At 35.0% G+C, this 24450-nt stretch overlaps 1 protein-coding gene across 2 annotated transcripts in view; it reads right to left on the bottom strand.

Annotated features, from left to right (window-relative positions):
• Positions 1–8045: 8045 nt before the first annotated feature.
• LOC117331715 overlaps positions 8046–24450 on the bottom strand; it is a 33880-nt gene continuing 17475 nt past the window's right edge. Inside the window, exons 3-17 of one of the 2 annotated variants that reach the window (XM_033890562.1) lie at positions 24358–24437; positions 23865–23979; positions 22185–22259; positions 20360–20448; positions 20089–20162; positions 19405–19481; positions 18991–19145; positions 17842–17919; positions 17483–17543; positions 17119–17179; positions 16176–16619; positions 13925–14028; positions 13568–13645; positions 12759–12893; positions 8046–10232 (exon numbers count right to left, since the gene is read on the bottom strand). In XM_033890562.1, coding sequence (XP_033746453.1) covers positions 10089–10232; positions 12759–12893; positions 13568–13645; positions 13925–14028; positions 16176–16619; positions 17119–17179; positions 17483–17543; positions 17842–17919; positions 18991–19145; positions 19405–19481; positions 20089–20162; positions 20360–20448; positions 22185–22259; positions 23865–23979; positions 24358–24437 — 1770 coding nt within the window. In that variant the 3' untranslated portion in view covers positions 8046–10088. The remainder of the gene's footprint in view (positions 10233–12758; positions 12894–13567; positions 13646–13924; positions 14029–16175; positions 16620–17118; positions 17180–17482; positions 17544–17841; positions 17920–18990; positions 19146–19404; positions 19482–20088; positions 20163–20359; positions 20449–22184; positions 22260–23864; positions 23980–24357; positions 24438–24450) is intronic. The other variant, XM_033890563.1, reaches the window with a different exon arrangement.

Raw genomic sequence — 24450 nt, 5'->3', positions numbered from 1 at the left:
TAGTTAAAATTCAAAATTGGGCAGAAACATGGCTGGTGAAATTCAACCATCTGAAAACGGAAGCCTTACTTATTTCAAACAATGAACATGAAGATGTTGTAGATATAAGATTTAATAATGTAGACGTAGAATTTGTTGATAACCATAAACACCTAGGAGTTATTTTAGATGCAAATTGCAGATGGTCCACCCATTATTTGAATACTGTTGCGAGGTTTGGGACGGGTGTTCTCTCGGTGATGCAGACGAATTGGAAAAACTTAACTTAGAAATAGCAAGAATAATTACTGGATTACCATATTTTGCTAGCGGATTTTCGTTATATTCTGAAAGTGGTTTAGAACCACTTGCTACTCTTCGTACTAGGAGAAAACTGCAACTTTTCTATAAAATCACAAATCAACTAACACCAAGCTATTTATCCACTCTACTGCCTTCTTTAGTATCTGAAAATTCTCACTATAACCTCCGAGACGCCAATAACTACTCTTTACCAAATTTCCGACTTCATTTGACCAATATTTCTTTTTTCCCTGCTACTATTCGACTTTGGAACTAACTAGATTTAGAAACTAGGCAAAGTAACTCATACTCAGTATTTAAAAAGTCTATCACTAATATATCAAAAGTATCTTATTATTACTCTGTTGGGAAAAAAATCTAATATATTGCATGCAAGATTAAGAAATAGTTGTAGTACTTTAAATAATGACCTTTCCCGATCTCATCTGATTGATTATAGTCACTGTCAATGTGGTCATCCTATTGAGGATGCATATCATTTCTTCTTCGTTTGTAAAAATTATGTTGTACAGAGAATCGAATTGTACCGGACTCTGAACAATTTCATACCGCTAGATCTGCAGCAATTACTGTATGGAAGCAGTGATTTATCTATAGAGGATAATGTTATGATATGCCAAAACACCCAGAAATACATTCTTGATTCGTTTAGATTTTAATTCCCCTTATCTCTCTATATATATCTGTGTAAATTTATGTGTGTTTATCATATCTATTCCGATGTCGATGGCAAAAGACAAACGAATTTCCAGGAGGCATAGGAAGCGAACGGAGAAAGCAAATCATGGCACAGGATGTGATGAACCTTAGAAACAGCAGAGAGTTTTGAAAAGTGAATAGTGTGAACTTCTGCTGTTGGCATTGGAATAGTTTATTTGAGTTAATTTGAGTTTATTTGGAATAGTTTATTTGAAATGTTTATTCATTTGATAATCTAAAGTCATCAATTATTTTTTTTTATTTATATCTTCGTTTATATTCATTTAAAAAGAACCTCTCTCGATGCATGACCACATCGGTTAATATTCACGAAGCAAATATTGATATCCAGCGGCTGTAACATGGCCATCCAATTGGTTAAGATCGAATAAAAGGCAGGTGTCTTGTCTTCATGGGCACTTGCCTAACAGAGAGTCAATTAGAATCAGATTAAATATGTGGTATGGCAGTTGTTAAAATAAAAAAAAACCTGTATGCTTTCGAAAATAAAGAGATATTCCGGACATGTTACATGGATAATGTGACTGGTTCAAAGTCTTTAGGGAATTATAATCCCGGGATACCTCATCAAAACCACTTAATGTCTTAAATTAAATGGCTGACATAATGTAATATTGGACATCAGACTGGTATTACACCCTACAATGACAGTAAATGCCATATTATAAAGGTATCACGCTACTAATTTAGTTACTGATTTTTATATAGGTCACACTACTCACAATTGTCTGTATCCATAGACACATACATGACAATATGATGATCGATTTACTAAAAAGTGCATTTCCCAATATATCAAAAAAAGATCCTTTTCGACTCTGGTAACTTTTCTGTCATTTCTATTCTTATAAGGATATTTTGAGAGTCATCCTTTGAGCATGTTTGTTCGGTACTTTATCCAATATGTTTTGCTTTACAGCATACATTTTATCAATTGACGTTTATTTATACATAAACTGACTATCTATTTCAATTATATTCTGAATAAATTAACAGTATTGACAGCTATGACCTGTGCAATATATGCACATGCACCTTAGGTCAATGTCTGTCAATTTCTGAGTTGCATATAGTTTATATAATATGTTCATGATAATCAAATAATTGCTGTAATTGTATTATGTGTGTATGCTGTGTGAATGTAAATGTAATGAAGATATACGAATGAGTTATCTTCCCTTGACTGTTGTATTTTATAATTTTCATTTCAAAAATTTGATGTCTATAATTTACAAAATACCAATCTATATTAGCCACCGTATGAGAGAATTTATATAGGCTCTGCCTGTTATTTGATCCTATTGACTTTAATCATCTTTGTCAATACAATTTGTTGAAATGAATGAATTAAAATGGCTGTCATAATGTTGTATTGGACATCCGACTGGTATTTCACCCTACAATGACAGTAAATGTCATATCATAAGGGTACCATGCTGATTATCACTTGTTACTGACTTTTATATAGGTCAACACTAGTCACAATTGTCTGCATATATAGACACATATACGACAATACGATGATCGATTTACTTAAAAGGATTCATGATAGTTGAAGCTTACCAGGTTTCAAATATTTACAAACGGAAGTAAAACAGGCGAGACAGGAGTATTTCATCTCATAGCTGTATTAATTCATCCTCCATTCTATTTAACTGTGTCATAACAAAGCATTTTGTCAAAGTTAAATACCTGTCGATTTGGATTAAAAATGAGAAATATTGAACTTGATTCATTTCCAGACATGACACATAAACAGCCGTTTTATGTACCCTTCTATATTGGTATATTTCTGACATCGTGTTAATGTAAGTCGCCTTACCGTAACACGAATTTTGTGGGATAGTTATTACAGCTAGACTTGCTATTCTGTTTTACTAATATAGCGACTATAACTGTAGATTTTATACTCATTTGATGATGATTTCTTCTTATAGATAGTGGAATGATTTTAGGATAATGTAACAATAAACAAGCCTATACCGAAAAAATGTTTTATAGATATGTGTTTACGGGTGTTGAGTCATTGTTTACTTCGGTTGATGAATGTAAACAATGCAACATGGAGAAAGCCGATGGAGCCAGGTGAATTCTTGTAGGACCTACCGAATTGTACTGTCATTACTGTAGGACCTACCGATTGGTAATGTTATTACTGTAGGACCTACAGAATTGTAATGTTATTACTGTAGGACCTACAGAATTGTAATGTTATTACTGTAGGACCTACAGAATTGTAATGTTATTACTGTAGGACCTACCGAATTGTACTGTTATTACTGTAGGACCTACCGATTGGTAATGCTATTACTGTAGGACCTACCGAATTGTAATGTTATTACTGTAGGACCTACCGAATTCTAATGCTATTACTGTAGGACCTACCGAATTCTAATGCTATTACTGTAGGACCTACCGAATTGTAATGTTATTACTGTAGGACCTACATAACTGTAATGCTATCATTGTAGGACCTACATAACTGTAATGTTATTACTGTATGACCTACTGAATTGTAATGTTATTACTGTAGGACCTACATAACTGTAATGCTATCATTGTAGGACCTACTGAATTGTAATGTTATTGTTTTACACTGATTTATTTATTCAAGAACACGATTGCGAACACTTTTAATTTTCGTTATCAAGGGAAAGTATTAGTTTTATGGCACATACAGTACTGTATATATATATAAATATTCCTATAGTAGTTGTACTCGATGAATATTTGTAATATACATGTATGTATATTTCGCATCTATGTATGTAAATGCTTTGCGATCCAAGTATTCATGTCATCTAATAAACGACTTCCACTATGATAAAAATGTCAGGATATCGTGCCGACTATCACTGCGCCATCGGAACGTCCTTTTTTAAGAACGCCGATGTGGCGCAGTGGTATAAGCTGTGGGTATTTCTGGCTAGGCGACGGGGTGCCGTAGATCGCGCGTTGGAGGTCCGGTCAGGACACGAGTCATAAAGTTGTCTTCCTTCATCATGTGTGTTACTATGCTATATATATAAATATATTTTAAATATTACACCCGATAATATTTTCTAACAGTGATTTTTACAGTCGCTTTACGAGAGTTTTTGACAATACATCCTTTTATATAACCTTGACAACACAGAGTATATACCCATGTGCATAAGAAGAATAAATTAAAACGCTTAAAATGTTTATCTAACATTGGTTAGAGGCTACTTTAAATTTGTTTTCCTCGTCGGACATAATTTCGTTATAACGACATTACGGTTGGCCACGGTCCTGTTGGAATTTGTCCGCATTGACCACGCGAGGGACGATTTGGTATAATGGTTAAACTTTATTATTACCTCAAGTTACGTAACCAAACTCAAACATTTCTGCAGACATGGAATTAAATTCCACTGAGATGAAAAGTTCGAAGTTAAGTTGTGGTGCTGCTTGGGGACTTAATATTGTCTTCATAAACACACGAAGAAATTCCTTGTTGTTTGTTCTCCGTCAGTAATGCTGGATATATTGCTATATAATTACTATGACTGAATAACGAATTAGGCCATGTGTTTGGGAAACTGGTGTTACTATAATGGATAATTATATTTAAAAATTATCAAACTAATCTCACAGCGCAACTTCCCCAATGGTCAAGTTGTCATATGTATAGTTTTAGCCTTTTAATCTGATAAATGAATGTATCTTTAAATTTACACCCAGATTTGATATTGACTGGCGTCAGAGTAATGGTTTCATATACACCAACACACAGCGATACACATAGCGAGGTTTTATAAATGTTGACCTGTTGAATTTCTTTTTTTCTATGTAAGGATAAGGTCTTGTATGAAACAAACTAGAATATACTGACCGACTGACTGACTGACTGACAGAAAGACTGACTGACTGACTGACTGACTGGCTGACAGACTGACTGACAGACAGACAGACAGACTGACTGACAGACTGACTGACAGACAGACAGACAGACTGACTGACTGACCGACTGACCGACTGACCGACTGACCGACTGACCGACTGACTGACAGACTGACTGACTGACTGACAGACTGACTGACAGACTGACCGACTGACTGACTGACAGACTGACTGACAGACAGACAGACAGACAGACTGACTGACAGACCGACTGACCGACTGACCGACTGACCGACTGACTGACAGACTGACTGACTGACTGACAGACTGACTGACAGACTGACTGACAGACTGACTGACAGACTGACTGACTGACTGACTGACAGACTGACAGACAGACTGACTGACAGACTGACAGACTGACCGACTGACTGACAGACTGACTGACTGACTGACAGACTGACTGACAGACTGACTGACAGACAGACTGACTGACCGACTGACCGACTGACCGACTGACTGACAGACTGACTGACTGACTGACAGACTGACTGACAGACTGACTGACAGACTGACTGACAGACAGACTGACAGACTGACTGACTGACTGACTGACAGACTGACTGACTGACTGACTGACAGACTGACTGACCGACTGACAGACAGACTGACTGACAGACTGACAGACAGACTGACTGACCGACTGACCGACTGACCGACTGACCGACTGACTGACAGACTGACTGACTGACTGACAGACTGACTGACAGACTGACTGACAGACTGACTGACAGACTGACAGACAGACTGACTGACAGACTGACTGACTGACAGACTGACTGACAGACAGACAGACAGACTGACTGACAGACTGACTGACCGACTGACCGACTGACCGACTGACTGACAGACTGACCGACTGACCGACTGACTGACAGACAGACTGACTGACTGACTGACTGACTGACTGACTGACAGACAGACAGACAGACTGACTGACAGACTGACTGACTGACAGACTGACTGACAGACAGACAGACAGACTGACTGACAGACTGACTGACCGACTGACCGACTGACCGACTGACTGACAGACTGACTGACTGACTGACAGACTGACTGACAGACTGACTGACAGACTGACTGACCGACTGACAGACTGACCGACCGACTGACTGACAGACTGACTGACAGACAGACAGACAGACTGACTGACAGACTGACTGACCGACTGACCGACTGACCGACTGACCGACTGACTGACAGACTGACTGACTGACTGACTGACAGACTGACTGACAGACTGACTGACAGACTGACTGACTGACTGACTGACAGACTGACAGACAGACTGACTGACAGACTGACTGACTGACTGACTGACAGACTGACTGACAGACAGACAGACAGACTGACTGACAGACTGACTGACCGACTGACCGACTGACCGACTGACCGACAGACTGACTGACTGACTGACAGACTGACTGACAGACTGACAGACTGACTGACTGACAGACTGACAGACTGACTGACTGACTGACTGACTGACAGACTGACTGACTGACAGACTGACTGACAGACTGACTGACTGACAGACTGACTGACAGAGCTGAAAGTGATTGCAGATTTTGTAGGCACGTGGTATATTTGACCTGCTTCATTGCTCTATCTTTATTAAGAAATTGACGGATAAATGTTTGGCCATTGATTGGCTTGAACATTACTTGCACGTATGAACAAATACATACATATTTCCAGGTATGACTTTCTCACAAACTCCAAGGCGTACTTTGATTATCAAGTCATCTGTATATAAACATCGTCGTTATATTCATCTGTATATGTTTGTTTACTTGATTATTTTCATCTACAATACACGTGTCACTTTTTGCGTTTGAAGTATGCAACATGGCCTAGGGTGATTTGGTTTGGTTTGGTTTTGTTTAACGTCCTATTAACAGCCAGGGTCATGGAGGAAAGCCGGAGTACCCGGAGAAAAACCACCGGCCTACGGTCAGTACCTGGCAACTGCCCCACGTAGGTTTCGAACTCGCAACCCAGAGGTGGAAGGCTAGCATTAAAGTGTCGGGATACCTTAACCACTCGGCCCCCGCGGCCTAGGGTGAGGTAGTAGAATAAAACAATACTTGTAGATCATACCATTGCGCCATAGATAAACATTGAACAAAATTGTTAACTTTCTTGATAGCGAAAATCGTTTTCCCTGCAACATTTGAAACCATTTTATATTACATAAGATTAATGAAACGTCGTAAATTATCGATCCTGTTGTCGGGATGAATTATAAACAGACGTCTCATGCGGTAATGTATGGATCGAGATTGATTTTCATCGAAGAAAGATTATCAGCTACCAGACAGCTCAACCCATCCATATAATAACATAAAAACAAGCTGATATAGCCTAGTATTGTAAAATATCTAACATTCAATCACACACCATCCCAGTTCCCATTTTGTTAGCGCGATATAACATTTGTTTTATATAGTATATACATTTTATATTATGATTTATATACCCTCCCCACCGTTAACATATACATTATATATTATATTTTATATACCCTCCCCACCGTTAACATATACATTATATATTATATTTTATATACCCTCCCCACCGTTAACATATACATTATATATTATATTTTATATACCCTCCCCACCGTTAACATATACATTATATATTATATTTTATATACCCTCCCCGCCGTTAACATAAACAGTTCGAAACATTCACTGATATTGCATTTTTAATGTTATTTTTAATCGATAAGTCAAAAGCTTTTAATAAAGATAAGATATAAAATAATCATGTCATGCTTCAGGTTAAAATGATGATGGGTGTAAAAATATTTGACCCTAACATTTTATTTGAAAATTCAATTATTTACCCTCAGCCTCATTAACGTAATTTGCAATTGCCATACAACAAGAAGACATCGAGTAGGCTTTAAAATACTATCTAAGTCCTTCTTTAACTTGCTCATAAATAAAACGTGATCATTATTTGAAGACACCAAGTGTGAACCTAATCAAAGACTTTCCTCTGACGATAAGTGCACATTTCCTAGAAGCGTATCTAATACATGGATATCACTAAGCGTAACCTTCCCGACAGACAAATGAACACGCGTGTTTATAGAAAAAGAATGTTTTATTGTAACATATTCATCACGTGCTTAAAAACAAAACTGTACCTGTTTGAAATTGGATCGCCACTTTTTGATATTTTGAATCAAAACTGAGGAAGTACAAAATACATATATCACAGAATCGAAATCACATAGCTAACAACTAGGTCACAATACGTTAAAACAAACTATTTTGTGTAAACATGTCAGTGTACAACTGAACCGTGACAGGAAAAGAACAGAGGTTATACAATGTATAACTATTTTGTGTAAACATATCAGTGTACAACTGAACCGTGACAGGAAAAGAACAGAGGTTATACAATGTATAACTATTTTGTGTAAACATGTCAGTGTACAACTGAACCGTGACAGGAAAAGAACAGAGGTTATACAATGTATAACTATTTTGTGTAAACATATCAGTGTACAACTGAACCGTGACAGGAAAAGAACAGAGGTTATTCAATGTATAACTATTTTGTGTAAACATATCAGTGTACAACTGAACCGTGACAGAAAAAGAACAGAGGTTATACAATGTATAACTATTTTGCGTAAACATATCAGTGTACAACTGAACCGTGACAGGAAAAGAACAGAGGTTATACAATGTATAACTATTTTGTGTAAACACGTCAGTGTACAACTGAACCGTGACAGGAAAAGAACAGAGGTTATACAACGTATAACTATTTTAAGAAAAGACAAACGGGTGGAAGTATGTTTTCCATTTCCAAGCATTCAATACTATTTTAGTAGATGATAGTCTTGTATTGCACAAAATCTTCATCAAGCAATAATCCAAAATAGAAAAGAAAACAATACAATCAAATAACTTATATAAATGTGTGCAATATTAGTTGACCGGTTCTATTTCTGTCTAAAAAATCAATAACAGCAAAAATGGCAAAAATGATAAATAGCAATACATTATCGTAATACTCGCGGTTATTTAGTGTGAAGTCTGAAGTCCTGCTCTATAACTAGTCCGGCCAGACCTGTGTGTACTGACCAACCTTTACCAAAGTAAAGGTGTGATGATAGTTGTTAGTGAAAAAAGTGATATTGAACTGTTGGACATGGTGTTACTGTACAATTTAGATTTTAAATATTATTATTAGAAAAAGATAATGCAAGAGAAAGTATGAACTCGTCAACGGCGTAATAAAACATTAGAGAATTCATATATTACTGAAACTATGACAATGATGCCACATGGAATAAAACTGTTTTAGTCCATAAAATGTATATAAATTGTAGATTGATTTATTGTGCCTCAATGTATATCACAGAATCAATTAATTGTTCTCGTTTACACGAGAGGTCATATACATTATGTCATACGTTAAACAGATATTACAATGGCCGTGTAAGGAAATCGTGAAAATAACAACATTGCGTACGAACGCAACATCTTCCATTAGGATGACAAGTATGCCATGATATCTCAATAGCATCAATGCTTCGATGTTCTTTCAACAACCTAAATGACCCCAGTTGTCGATGGGCCGTAAAACACAAACAAACAAACAATTCAACAACCGAATTCTACTCTTACAAACATTCCAATAAACACACCGATGTTTAAACTGGGGGCATATTAGTGGTTAAGTGAGACAACAGAATAGTTTAAATGTCAAAAATATCAGATAGTCGGTTATGTAAGCAAAAAGAATAAATACTAAACATGTAATATATGATAAGGGGTTGGAAGAGATTTCAAAAGTCCCTACCAATATTATGGTGTAGTATTTTGGCACAGTGTGGCGTATTAAGCTGTTTAGTCTACCACAGATACAGAATATTCCAGCTACCTTAAGAAAAGCACTTTTGATTTACACATTGTAACATTTTCCCATAACTTTGGTGTCATTTATCACGTCATACATGGATGTTCCAACCTTTTGTTCCGAAAGTATTACTTGAACTTTCCAAAAGTTTCACTTCTCTTCGCTTTGTCTTCAGGTATCCAGAATTGTTTATGACGCTTTATATTTTGATATGTTTCCATGACAAGCACAACATACAATTAGACTCAGTGACATCACGCTGTTAACGTCATGCGCTGCTCTCGTCTGGTCTTTAAGTAATCCAAAGTCTGTGACATGGTCTCCGTTCGGTAGGCTGACCAGTCCACGTTCTGTTGTAGCTTATTCTGCATCTCTTCGTCAGTAGGATACGGGCATAGCTGTAAAGTTAAAACAGACAATTAAACATGTATTATCAATATGAATCGTGATTTCGATATTCATTTATATTCAGGTACATGTAGAAGAGGAAAATGTTCCAAATTGTCTATATAGAGGGATATCATGTAAAAAATATGTATTCGATAACAATCAAAGGAATGAAAGCACCCAAAAGAAAAGCAAAAACGTCCTAAACAAGGATGTGAACAAACATATAAAGAAATTAATTTATTCGAATGAAAGTACATAAATTACATCTTTAGAAATTAAAAACATACATAAACGTTATTTTCTATTTTTAAGAGAACAGGTCAAAAACGAATACACAAATTTTAACAATAACCCTTGGCGTTTATGCTGAGAACGATGGTGATTTAAAGGTATTTTGAAGTACAAATGTATAGCATTTATTTGTTTCCTGATATTGATAAAAACACGCTCATATTAGGCAAAGCAACACTCTCGTTAGATAAGGTAAAATAACACACGCATAAGATAAGGTAAGATAACACACGCGTCAGATTATGTAAAATAACACACGCGTCAGATCAGGTAAAATAACATACACGTCAGATTAAGTAAAATAACACACAAGTCAGATCAGGTAAAATAACACACAAGTCAGATTATGTAAAATAACACTCTTGTCAGATTAGGTAAAATAACACACACGTCAGATTAGGTAAAATAACACACATGTCAGATTAGGTTAGATAACACACGGGTCAGATTAAGTAAGATAAGACACACGTCATATTAAGTAAAATAACACACGCGTCAGATTAGGTAAAATAACACACGCGTCAGATTAGGTAAAATAACACACGCGTCAGATCAGGTAAAATAACACACACGTCAGATCAGGTAAAATAACACACACGTCAGATCAGGTAAAATAACACACACGTCAGATTAAGTAAAATAACATACACGTCAGATTAGGTAAAATAACACACGCGTCAGATCAGGTAAAATAACACACACGTCAGATCAGGTAAAATAACACACACGTCAGATCAGGTAAAATAACACACACGTCAGATTAAGTAAAATAACACACGCGTCAGATCAGGTAAAATAACACACACGTCAGATTAAGTAAAATAACACACGCGTCAGATTAGGTAAAATAACGCATGCGTCAGATTAAGTAAGATAACACACACGTCAGATTAAGTAAGATAACACACGCGTCAGATCAGGTAAAATAACACACACGTCAGATCAGGTAAAATAACACACGCGTCAGATTAGGTAAAATAACACACGGGTCAGATTAAGTAAGATAACACACGCGTCAGATTAAGTATGATAACACACGCGTCAGATTAAGTAAGATAACACACGCGTCAGATTAAGTAAAATAACACACGCGTCAGATGAGGTAAGATAACACACACGTCAGATTAAGTAAAATAACACACGCGTCAGATTAAGTAAGATAACACACACGTCAGATTAAGGTAAGATAACACACGCGTCAGATTAAGTAAAATAACACACACGTCAGATTAAGTAAAATAACATACACGCGTCAGATTAAGTAAAATAACACACGCGTCAGATTATGTAAGATAACACACGCGTCAGATTAAGTAAGATAACACTCGCGTCAGATTAAGTAAGATAACACACGCGTCAGATTAAGTAAGATAACACACGCGTCAGATTAGGTAAAATAACACACAAGTCAGATTAGGTAAAATAGCACACGCGTCAGATTAAGGTAAGATAACACACGCGTCAGATTAAGTAAGATAACACACACGTCAGATTAGGTAAGATAACACACACGTCAGATTAGGTAAAATAACACACGTCAGATTAGTAAATAACACACGCGTCAGATTAAGTTAAGATAACACACGCGTCAGATTAACTAAAATAACACTCGCGTCAGATTAAGTAAAATAACACACGCGTCAGATTAAGTAAAATAACACACATGTCAGATTAGGTAAAATAACACACACGTCAGATTTAAGTAAAATAACACACACGTCAGATTAAGTAAAATAACACTCACGTCAGATTAAGTAAAATAACACACACGTCAGATTAGGTAAAATAACACACATGTCAGATTAGGTAAAATAACACACACGTCAGATTAAGTAAAATAACGCATGCGTCAGATTAGTTAAAATAACACACACGTCAGATTAAGTAAAATAACGCATGCGTCAGATTCAGTAAAATAACACACGCGTCAGATTAGGTAAAATAACACACGCGTCAGATTAGGTAAAATTAAAATATTAAATAAAAATAAGATGATACATATATATTGACTCTACGAAATGTTATTATCGTTCAAAGAAATTCAAGTTCCTACAGTTTTTGAAATAGTAATATCTGTATTCAACAATGTTAAATAAAGACAACAATATAATCCAAGGAAACTTTAAATGAAATGCGGTAATATTTCAACGAAAAATAGCCATGTACAGGAAAATATTGCTTTTATTTTACTTCACACATCACTATTTAATATCAATATTGAATTATTTGTTTTATCTGTTTACCTCCTGCCTCATCTTGTTTTTCAGGACATCCGAAGTATGGTGAATATAAAAGTCTTTATCAATGAGAATGATATCCGCTCCGTTACTGACCACACAAAAACTGGGCTGAGGTTCCAGTATGATCCCAGCTAGACCCTGTAACAGATTATAATGGCTAACCATCTGTAGATTCACGTGAAAACAAAATCAGTTTTCAGGGATATGACTCAAAGTGAATATATAGGAAGAACTACCTTACAATATTTTGTTTTCACTATAATAATGGTCATTAAGGAGATAATAACAATTGTTTTCCACCAACTCATTATCATACCAATAATAATGACCTATCGATTTTCAACATACAAAAATTACATTTCTCTCATAATATTCAAGGTAAATGTTCCATACATTTTTTCACGACACATTATGTATGTCAGTAAAAACAAATGCTAAGTGAGGGAATATTGTAGATAATACACGTTCAAAACACTTATATATAATACTAGTCCTAATGGAGTTATCTATCTTCTCAATGTTAAGTGAACGATCAAGGGGAAAGTACTCGTAATATTACTCTGTTCCTACTGGACAGCCATCCCAACAAATACATGAAAAGTATAAAGGAGTATGAAAATGTCAAATAATCGTCTATAAACTTGATTCGTTTGTGTTAAGAATGTTAAAGATACGGTTTTCGGACGGTTTTAGTTTGTTTGTCAAATAATCGTTTATAAACTTGATTCGTTTGTGTTAAGAATGTTAAAGATAAGGTTTTCGGACGGTTTTAGTTTGTTTGTATTCATTATTTAATCAGAAACATAACTTACAAAAACGTGTCCTTTGGTTAATGTCTGCACCTCTACAAATTCGGGTCTGAGATCGGCTTCTGTGAGGTCATCCATATCCTGAAACGAATAACGTCATCCTGCGAATTAGTTTGGACGAGTTTCCATAGCAACTCAATACACATATCAATAGTAAAACTTGATTTTTATTTGTCAAACAGACTTTAGTTTGTCGTCCGTGCGTGCGATTCCTCATCATATTTCAAACAGGGAAAATCTCATTGAAAATATGTAATAAAACAGCTGCATTTGATAATTTGTTTTGATAGTACATGTATAAGAATTCATTTGTAAAATTAAATTAAACAACAAACATACTCTCGCCTATAACTGTCATACCTTAGTCTTGGCCAGATCTTCCTGAATCGTTCGTTTATGTTCCTTGAATCCCATAAGCTCCTTCTCCTTTTCAAATAAACTTTGACGTCTTTTACCACGGCTATCTGTGAATTATAATATTTATGAAATTGTCAGCTGGTGTCTTGGATATTATACGTCATAACAACAACTAATAATATTTTATGTCGTCTGATAATAAATTATTATCTAAAGATGTTACATCGCTGACAGCGTATACACTGCTCGTCAACAAAATGCACAACGGGGCACGCAAGATATGTAAATATATCTAATTAATACCAACCAATCAAAATTATCACAAGCGTCCTAAATTACGGCTTACAAGAAAGAACGTTACATGGTAAATAAAAAGACTCAGCACGATAAAAAAAAGTTCATATTTCAATGAATATTTCATCCATTAAAACTTCAAATATAAGTAAAAGGATAAAACAAAACACACACACTTTGGAAGAGTGGTAATGGTGTAAAATATGTAACTATTGGGGGTGGTAACAGTGTTGGTTTGTAACTATTGGGGGTGGTAACAGTGTTGGTTTGTAACTATTGGGGGTGGTAACAGTGTTGGTTTGTAACTATTGGGGTGGTAACAGTGTTGGTTTGTAACTATTGGGGGTGGTAACAGTGTTGGTTTGTAACTATTGGGGGTGGTAACAGTGTTGGTTTGTAACTATTGGGGGTGGTAACAGTGTTGGTTTGTAACTATTGGGGGGGGTAACAGTGTTGGTTTGTAACTATTGGGGGTGGTAACAGTGTTGGTTTGTAACTATTGGGGGTGGTAACAGTGTTGGTTTGTAACTATTGGGGGTGGTAACAGTGTTGGTTTGTAACTATTGGGGGTGGTAACAGTGTTGGTTTGTAACTATTGGGGGTGGTAACAGTGTTGGTTTGTAACTATTGGGGGTGGTAACAGTGTTGGTTTGTAACTATTGGGGTGGTAACAGTGTTGGTTTGTAACTATTGGGGGTGGTAACAGTGTTGGTTTGTAACTATTGGGGGTGGTAACAGTGTTGGTTTGTAACTATTGGGGGTGGTAACAGTGTTGGTTTGTAACTATTGGGGGTGGTAACAGTGTTGTTTGTAACTATTGGGGTGGTAACAGTGTTGGTTTGTAACTATTGGGGGTGGTAACAGTGTTGGTTTGTAACTATTGGGGGTGGTAACAGTGTTGGTTTGTAACTATTGGGGGTGGTAACAGTGTTGGTTTGTAACTATTGAGGTGGTAACAGGTGGTTTGTGTGTAACAGTGTTGGTTTGTAACTATTGGGGTGGTAACAGTGTTGGTTTGTAACTATTGGGGGTGGTAACAGTGTTGGTTTGTAACTATTGGGGGTGGTAACAGTGTTGGTTTGTAACTATTGGGGGTGGTAATAGCGTGGAGTATATTACTTTTGGGAGGGTGGTAATAGTGTAAAGTATGTTACTATTGGTGTTGATAGAAACGTAAAGTATGTTACTGTTGGAAGGTGGTAAAAGCGTGAAGTATGTAGCTTTTAGTGGGTAATAATAGTTTTAAGTGTGTAACTACTGGGGGTTGTAATAGCGTAAAATATGTAACTATTGGGGGTGGTAATAGCGTAAAATATGTAACTATTGGGGGTTGTAATAGCGTAAAATATGTAACTATTGGGGGTTGTAATAGCGTAAAATATGTAACTATTGGGGGCGGTAATAGTGTAAAGCATGTAACTATTGGGGGGTGGTAATAGCGTAAAATATGTAACTATTGGGGTTGGCAATAGCGTAAAATATGTAACTATTGGGGGTGGTAATAGCGTAAAGTATGTTACTTTTGGAGGGTGATAATAGTTTAAGTATGTAACTATTGGGGGGTGGTAATAGCGTAAAGTATGTTACTTTTGGAGGGTGATAATAGTTTATGTAACATTTGGGGATTAATAATAACCAACCAATCGATCATATTAACTCTTTGTTAGATATTAAGCTTCTTTAACGCTGACGTCGGTGGACATAAAACGGGATGTGAGCCTTAAGGAGACAGTGTATGGTAAGGTGTGCAGCAAGTCCAGGAAATAAGTCAGTGGAATACCAACTAGGCTCAAACCAATGTTAAAATACCAATCCTAAGTAAATTATGGACATTGGTGAGTTTTAATGCGGATGTTAATGATACGTCAATAATAAGTACTGATTTTTTGTTTAAAAATTACCATAAATAACTTAGACTAATGAACAACAAGTATGAGTGACGCTACTGTAAGAGACTCACCATCGTTTTGTATATGATTCATCCGTTCCATACTGATATCAGTCGGTAGTTCATCTAACTCATCTTCAGCTTCTTCGTCGTAATCCTCGTCGTCATTTTCGTCTGCATTATTTACTTCGGCTGCTTCCTTTTCAGACAGGCGTGGCAAGATTTGTGACTCAATTTTCGGGAACGAATTTCTTGGTTTGTTTTCTTTATTCTGACTGTGATGTATAGCCGGAAGAGTGACGTCATCCTCCTTCACTTGATTGTTGGTGTTTTTGTTGTCAGGAGAAGGAGGGTGTTGAAATGGGCGTGGTTTACCTGGATATTCCTCCACAAAATCGTCTTCCTCATCAACATTGCGAAGAGGAATTTTCAACTCTGCCAGTATTCTCCTGCTGACGTTGCGTTTTTCTTGATTATCACGTTTTTCTTTTGCCGAAACATATGTCACCACTTTTGCTACAAATATTAAAATCAATTACCGTTAATAATGGCGAACAACTCTTTTTATTAAATCCAGTAAATGTAGCTCATATACTTATTTACCGGTCCATGATATATAAACCAATATTCCATTGAATGCCATATCAATCAGTTAAAGACATAACACCACAATGTGGTTGCTTTGCCTTTTCAAGATTATTTGAATTAATCTAAAAATGCAATTGTATTTGTTTTTGTTGGTAATTTATTGTTGTCCATAAACAATGACGATTATCATCATTATGCCCGAATAATTATTTTGACGTCATCACCCCTTGTGACATTTAATTTTGACATAATTATTTTATCAGAGAAATAACATTATCATTTTCTACGTAACGCTGTACGCCTGTCAAAATGCTTCTGTATAACATATATATCTATCAAACATAATCAAACGATATATAGTTCATATGTTATACTAAATACTAGTGGGTTATTTACTTTGCTGCACGTGTATTTGTTCTATGCATACCTTTCTTCTTCCATTCAAACGGTACTACTTTCTTGAGCTTTTTGAGGATCTGCACACTCCCCTTTAGAATAAAATGACAATAGAACATCGCTGTTATAACAAGGTATCACTATGTTTATTCAATCATACATCAGTTAATGTTTCACGGAATACATACATGTTACTGTAAAGCTAATACACAGATCATAGTCAGTCTGAAGTGTTTCAGAAATCAGATACTTTTAAAATGTAGTTTTCTTTTTAAACAGACAGCGTATCATCATTAAGAAATTTACTGTATTAGACATACATACATGTATTGTTACGCATATTTCAATAATAAATATTTAAATTATGACTCTGAGATTTCGAATGAAAGACGTACCGATTTAACGACTATAATCCAGTCGTAGTAATTTGAATCCTGCGCAAGAACATCGCCTCGCCTATGAACAAAAATTATATTCAAGCATATTAGATCCATACAATATAATATACAATCAACAAACAACCAAACGGGGGAAAAGTTCACCATGGTGAAGCAATTTATTTTGAGATTTTATCTTATAAAGTGATTCCCTGAACGATTAAACCGGAACATTTCCTCTAAAATGTCATTTAAGAGAATTGCATGCATGCATTTCATGAAAAAGAAGAACAATTGTCTTGTAATTCCGACTTTTACACTTTATACATATATTACCCAAATTCTGAGATTGCTGCTGGCATAAATTTGTATCTTACTTGAAATATAGGAATTTCGTCTTGTCTGGGGATTCTTTCAACTTTTCAATCGGCCAGCCATCAAGGAAACTCAGGGATCTGAAATATAATATCATGCATTTTATGTTAGCATTAAAACTATAAATACCATGTAATATGTCTCTTGTCTGGTTGTAAAATAATAGGGGCAGCCATATAAAAGCTTAAACCGAACAGATATTCTAACACACAGATGTCCTCCTTCTTTGGCAGTACACTGTATCAACATAATTGGTCAAAATATAAACTATGTATACATTGTATCAGCATAATGGTATAAATGTACAGGTATATATACTATATGTACAATGTATCAACGTAATGCTACCAAATACATACATTGTATACTATATGTACAATGTATCAATATAATGCTACGAAATACATACACTATATGTACAATGTATCAATATAATTGTATATCACAATCTTGAGATATCTGCTCAATGTTATAAAGTTTGTAAATTGTGTCAACAAAAGCATCATCAAGTATGAAGTCCTATTCACATGAAAATGTATTCACATAATGCTTCGAATAATAATGATTCGTATCAGCATGCATCATATTGATAAAAACAAACAAAAACTAACACGGACGTCTTCGATACGAATAGACAGATAGTGATTGGTACAACAATCACAAAGCGACAGAAACATACAAATAGTATAACAGATCATGGTTACCTCCCTTTGCCTGGATTACTAACACGTAGTGTCTATTCATCTTTGTGTGGTTATACAATTTGTGGAATAACTTTTAATAAATCTTCTTAATTCTTAATCAATCATTGAGCTGTCAGATGCATTTTACTGGTTATATTGTGGTTGTCAGTTATAACCAACAATACATATAGTACATGAAGTCAGTAATGACGATCAGGATGTACACTATAATTATGATAATTATACTTGTATTATGTGTGTATCTGATACATTAATAACGCCCAATTACGTAAATGCTTTTTGCATATATTGATACCAATTTTTCCAGTTGACCGAATATTATTGAATGACATGCACTTATTTCCAAAAATAATTGCATCAGTGGTTTAAAAATAGTTCAATTATGAATTTAAAACTTTGACCCCAGGGTAATCGATTTTTAACGTCAGGTATTTCATACAAACTTACCTTAAGAACTTTTCCTGGTCCGGATCACCAAGACTTTTAGTACCACCTGACATGAATATACGCTTGTAATCCCTCTTGCCTATGCTTAAGAATTCACATGGCTCCTTACATATGATGGTAGCATTCCGCTTTGTTCCTTGTATAATAGACAGTTCCTGGAGTAGAAAAAAAAGCAACAAATAGTTTTGAGGTTTATACATGATCTAAAATACCAAAGTCAACGTACAGGAAATTGAGTGAGGTTTTTGTTCGATTTTCTTTTTTGTTAATTTCATGCATTTCAAAAATAATGTTTAGGTTATTTGAAAATAAATTGAAAAAAGTAGATAAAACATCAGGCGATGACTTTCAAATGCCAGCATTTCAAGTGATTCCTGTGATCATTATTCGATCTCCGGTATTGTATGTACGAACCCCGAAGTCGCCCCCTTTATTGATGTGAAAAGCTGGTCTGGCATACGTCCTGGACTCGTCCATAACCATCACCACAGCTACAACACCATGTTTGAGAAATGTATGTGTAGAACAAGAGACTTACATAATGATTACATTTCTGTTTTCTTTCGTCTATACATATAGAGATGGTTATCAACGGAGCATAGAATTTAACAATATCCTGAGGAAATCCCTTCTCTACGAGGGATGACCAATTTTATTCTCATTTCCGCGTGTATTAATCAGCTTTATAATACCTAATGCTACAACACTCGGCAACATTTTCAGTAAGATAGGTATGATAATTGCCCGACATAAGACCAAATGCTAAATACATATTTATGATAAAGAAGAAATTAGGGCGTAAAAAAAATAAGTTGAAATATTGCTGCAAAATATGATGATGAATTTACTCATCTTATTTACAACAAAAAATCTATTAATAGAGGACATAGATGACCAACATCACGATTTACATGGAGGCCATCGAAAAGTTACAATAAGGAACGGGACCAAGGATCCTCAAAGGATCCTACATCTGACAAAGTCTTGCATTTTGACTTAGCCTATCACAAAGAACATCGTCACATTTGATTGCCAAAGCAAACATTGAAGCGTAGTCCGTTTCATTTTTATGGTATAAATTATAACCATTATACGCACCTTCCCCCGACAGGACGAAATAGTAGGACGACGCAGGATGGCCTTGTCGTAGGACTATCCGCTTCGCTTCATACCTTTATAAAAAAAAATATGATAAACATTTTTTCACCATAAAACATTCAGAAAGGTCTAGTAATAATTATAAAAAAATCATAATATTGAAATGGCGTATAAGTTCTTGACATTGTCGGTAATTGCTTTTGATATATAACATGTTCAACAAAAATTGAAAAAAAAGTTTCAACATTTGAGCGTATTTTAATAGGATTACCTTTCGTACTGACCAACTTGAGCAATCTTCATTTGCATATTTTGCGGGTAATCAGCAATGGCTTTGATATTGCGTAATGCTATTTGTGCCTGAAATATAAATCGATTTTTTGAATGAAACAACTATACTTGACAGTTAACATGTGTAAGTTATGTATGAACAAACATCACCAAATATGCATATATACATATCATAGCTTAATTGATGATATGACTTCATAATTAGCATGTTCGATTATCTCCCTTTGTTGTATATAAAATTCCTGTGAGTGAAACATTTTGCATTACACTTTTGCTAAAGCTCAACTTGCAAATTATTACTTTAGTCTACCCTGATGAGTGTTACATGGTTATTAATGAAGTCCAGATATTCAGTTAATAGGTTAATATGTTAATATGTACATGATCATTAATGATTTTGAAAAATGACCCCCACACACACACCCATCCACCCCCACCCCACACCCCACCTTGTAAAATCGATCCTTAGCAATAATTTACACACAGGTATTCACTTAATGTTTTGTACTGTTCATAGCTACAAGTTCTTTAAGGCCTTTCCTCACATTTGGTAATTTTTTATTTAGAGTATTAAAGAATATCAAAATTGAAATCTCAATTTTTGAAATTATTCAAGGAAGTGCACATGGATTATCTCCCTTTATTATAGAAAGTATTTTTTAATGTATGTTGCTGTAACATTATATGAATAATACTTTAAAAATAAACAGTTTTTTGATAGTTCAAACAAGTTATTGACTTTTAGAGATGTAAATATGTTGATGCTGTAAGTGAGTGTGCTATTGAATACAGTCACGTAAAATATCATAATTTGCCCTTTTTTTTGTGATACACTTAAGTTCAATGACATGGTATGTCAAGTGAATTTCCTCCGTAATGGTAAGGTAAAGACCACTAATATTTGTGATTTACATATTTCACAATATAGGCTTTCAGAATATGCAATCAACTCAATTTATGACTTTTCTTTATCTGGCACCATTTCCGCAGTCATGATCACAACTATATTGTCACATTAACAGATTATATAAGTCGATAACATTATTACACTAAGTCATAATTCTATCTGGAGTGATCACCTCTATCTTTATACTGTAATCTACTACTGAATAATGTATAATTTTCTATGCATGTACATTATATATGTTATCTGTGCTACATGGATGCTAAACAATAAATTTGTCATCTGTATATATATGTTGATAAGGAGAAGACTTGAACAGTCGTTGCCTAATGTATGATCCAAGTGTCGCAGTCAATGACAATCAAATTTGTTGAAATTGAATTAATATATTCGGTTAATGATGATATCAATTGATGTTATGTACGTAAGTAAAATAATCGACATAGTAATTTAAAGAAAGGAAATACATATTTCACCATACTGTACTTTAGATTTTCTAAATATGGTGTGTTATTGAAGATGTAAAATGTCAGTTTTGACCAATTCCACGTAAAATTCCAACAAATATAAGCTTGTCTTAAGGTGACTTCTTTGTATACAGATATATTGTGTAAATTATTGTGACTGTTATTTTACCGCCAATGTTAATGATTCACCTTCGTTAATTGATGTAATGCAACATTGCTTTGACTGATAAAATATAATTATGTTTTGACCATAATCTGAATAATTTCTGTTCCCACATTGAAGAAGACGTGTACCGTTTTTCTTAGTGGATATCAATGACATTTAATTACATGGCATTAGCATTCATGTAAATGGTGAAATACAAAATCTTAAAGACTTTTTTAAAGAATTTTTGCAAATATATTAGCCTTAATATTCTTTAGAAAGTTCTTACCACATAAACTTCTCTTTCCGTTCGGTCACGCGAGATTTTACAGAGTATCTTCTTTGTTTCCTCCGGTATTCTCATCTACAAAATATTAAAAATTGATAACTGTCTCTGTCATAAAAGGATGTACAGTATACATTATTAAGGGGATATCAGAACACCCGTAGTAAAGAGCATGAAATATGCATCATGCTATACACGTCCCTTATACATGACAAAGAATCAAACCCACACAGTGATATTGTGAAAACGTAAAACTTTAAAACACCTTTCTCAATAATGTTAATGTTGTATCTGTGTATTGGTAACGTGTATATGTATAATACCTGCATTTCTTCTTATCTAATTCAAGTTTTGTTTTTTGGTCGCCTTCTATCAACAATTTAGGCATTGACTGACGAGTCCTGGTGGGACGAAAGACCTGTATGGTGCAATCTAATTCAGTTTGGCTTTACTGTATTTTAACTCTCAAATTATTTTGAAAGCTGTCAATATCTCATGTGTCTTTTGTACAACCCGTTGCAATATATACGCCAGTCGACGTTATACCTATAGATCATATTGCCTTGTAATAGCAAATGTAATATCGTGTAACTCTGTGACTCAGCTGACCAATACTACTCATTCCGCTATGATGAACTCGCTTTAATTCTTCTTACTTTGTTGGACAAACAGTGTGTTATTTATCGACGTCAACAACAAAGTTGAACGCTGGTGTCAGTTGGTAAGCACCAGAACAATGGGTTATGGTGTATCACAGAGAATATTGCAAGAGAGAACATTTCACACCACCTCCATTGCGTTAAACATAATTACTGCGGCCTGGTACTGATTACACAGTGTAGCGTCTCTACTCCATCAATATGTTTTACTCGTGATTTTTTAATCAAACAGTATTACTTACATAATATTACTGAACAATAAATAACAAATACAGGAGTATAGATTGCTGATAAGCAATATGTATCAAAACCTTGTTGAGAGATTTTAGTATGATGCTTGTTTCGAAATAACTTTAAAATATGTTATTTCCTTATGAAAAGCATTAAAAGATAATTATCAAAGCAGATTTGCAGATTCCTATAACCCCAATGGTTCTGTAATCATTGATCAATACAAATTATTGTCACATTTACAAATCATTTTGAAACCATATTGAAATGCAAGAGAGAGATACAAAATATATCTTGAGATGGTGCCCTTCTTGTCGCTCAACAATGAAAGACAGTTTGAAAAATTAATTTCGCCCAGCAACTGCAAACGACCCCAGCCCCATAAAAAGTTCCAGTAAAAATTGAAAACAAAAAATTGTTATGTGTCAAAGTCTCCATTGGTGATCACTGTACAGTGCATGTAAACGCTATTTCACCCTTTCAGTAATTTGACCTTTACTGAATTAAGCAGGTAAAACGATATCCGACATTTTTCAGTCATATTCATGATGATAAAGTTATTTTTTTGAGAATATTTCATTTATTGTTTGATATCTACACCTTGGGTGGTGTCAACTCGGGAAACAGGTAAGTAGCTTACCTTGTTAGTGTCCACAGGGACATGCTTCAGTAGACGTTACGTCCTACCATCCGGTGATATCGTAAAACATTTTATGTTTAATTATGACATTCCAGGTGGGTTAATTAACAGGTAAAACATTTCCAAACATATTTTACATTATCAAGCACTTACGGATTTGTTTGCCTTGAAGATAGATCTGTCAAAAAGAAGGTCAGGCGGGGCATCATAGTCATGGAAGTGTAATCCTTTAATGAAAGGCGATACCTCGTCTTCATGTTCCTTCTCTCTGTCGGGATAGATATTCTAGTTAATGTCATTTACAAATGTATCAGAAAATAAATATAACTAACATCAATGTGTGTTGTTTTAAACGTAATATAACATAGAGGCTGAATACCATGTACAATATATGATATTAGGCTACAGAATAAGTAACCATTGCAGGTTGTTGATTCAGACAAAAGACGATGTTTTCATAACTGTCACCATTATGCTTTCGTTAAATTATAGAACATTTACCAAGTAGACATTACCATGACAACATCTAGAATTAAACTCCATACAAAACAGCAATACCCCAGGAGACTCTAGAGCAGAAATGTTAAATATAGGTGAGCTTATGGCAGCATTTCACGAACTTGTTTTGTCTCTCTACCATACTTACCTTAAAGAGTGAGCTTTAAACAGTCTGACACAGATGACAGTCAGTTTCCCCACCAACCGAAACTTTTTAAGCAGCTGTTTCTACAAAATCAAC

This window comes from Pecten maximus, chromosome 7 (genome assembly GCF_902652985.1).
Source record: "Pecten maximus chromosome 7, xPecMax1.1, whole genome shotgun sequence".
Lineage (NCBI taxonomy): Eukaryota > Metazoa > Mollusca > Bivalvia > Pectinida > Pectinidae > Pecten > Pecten maximus.
The sequence above is the reverse complement of the archived record's forward strand: the minus strand, read 5'-3'. Positions and strand labels throughout refer to the sequence as shown.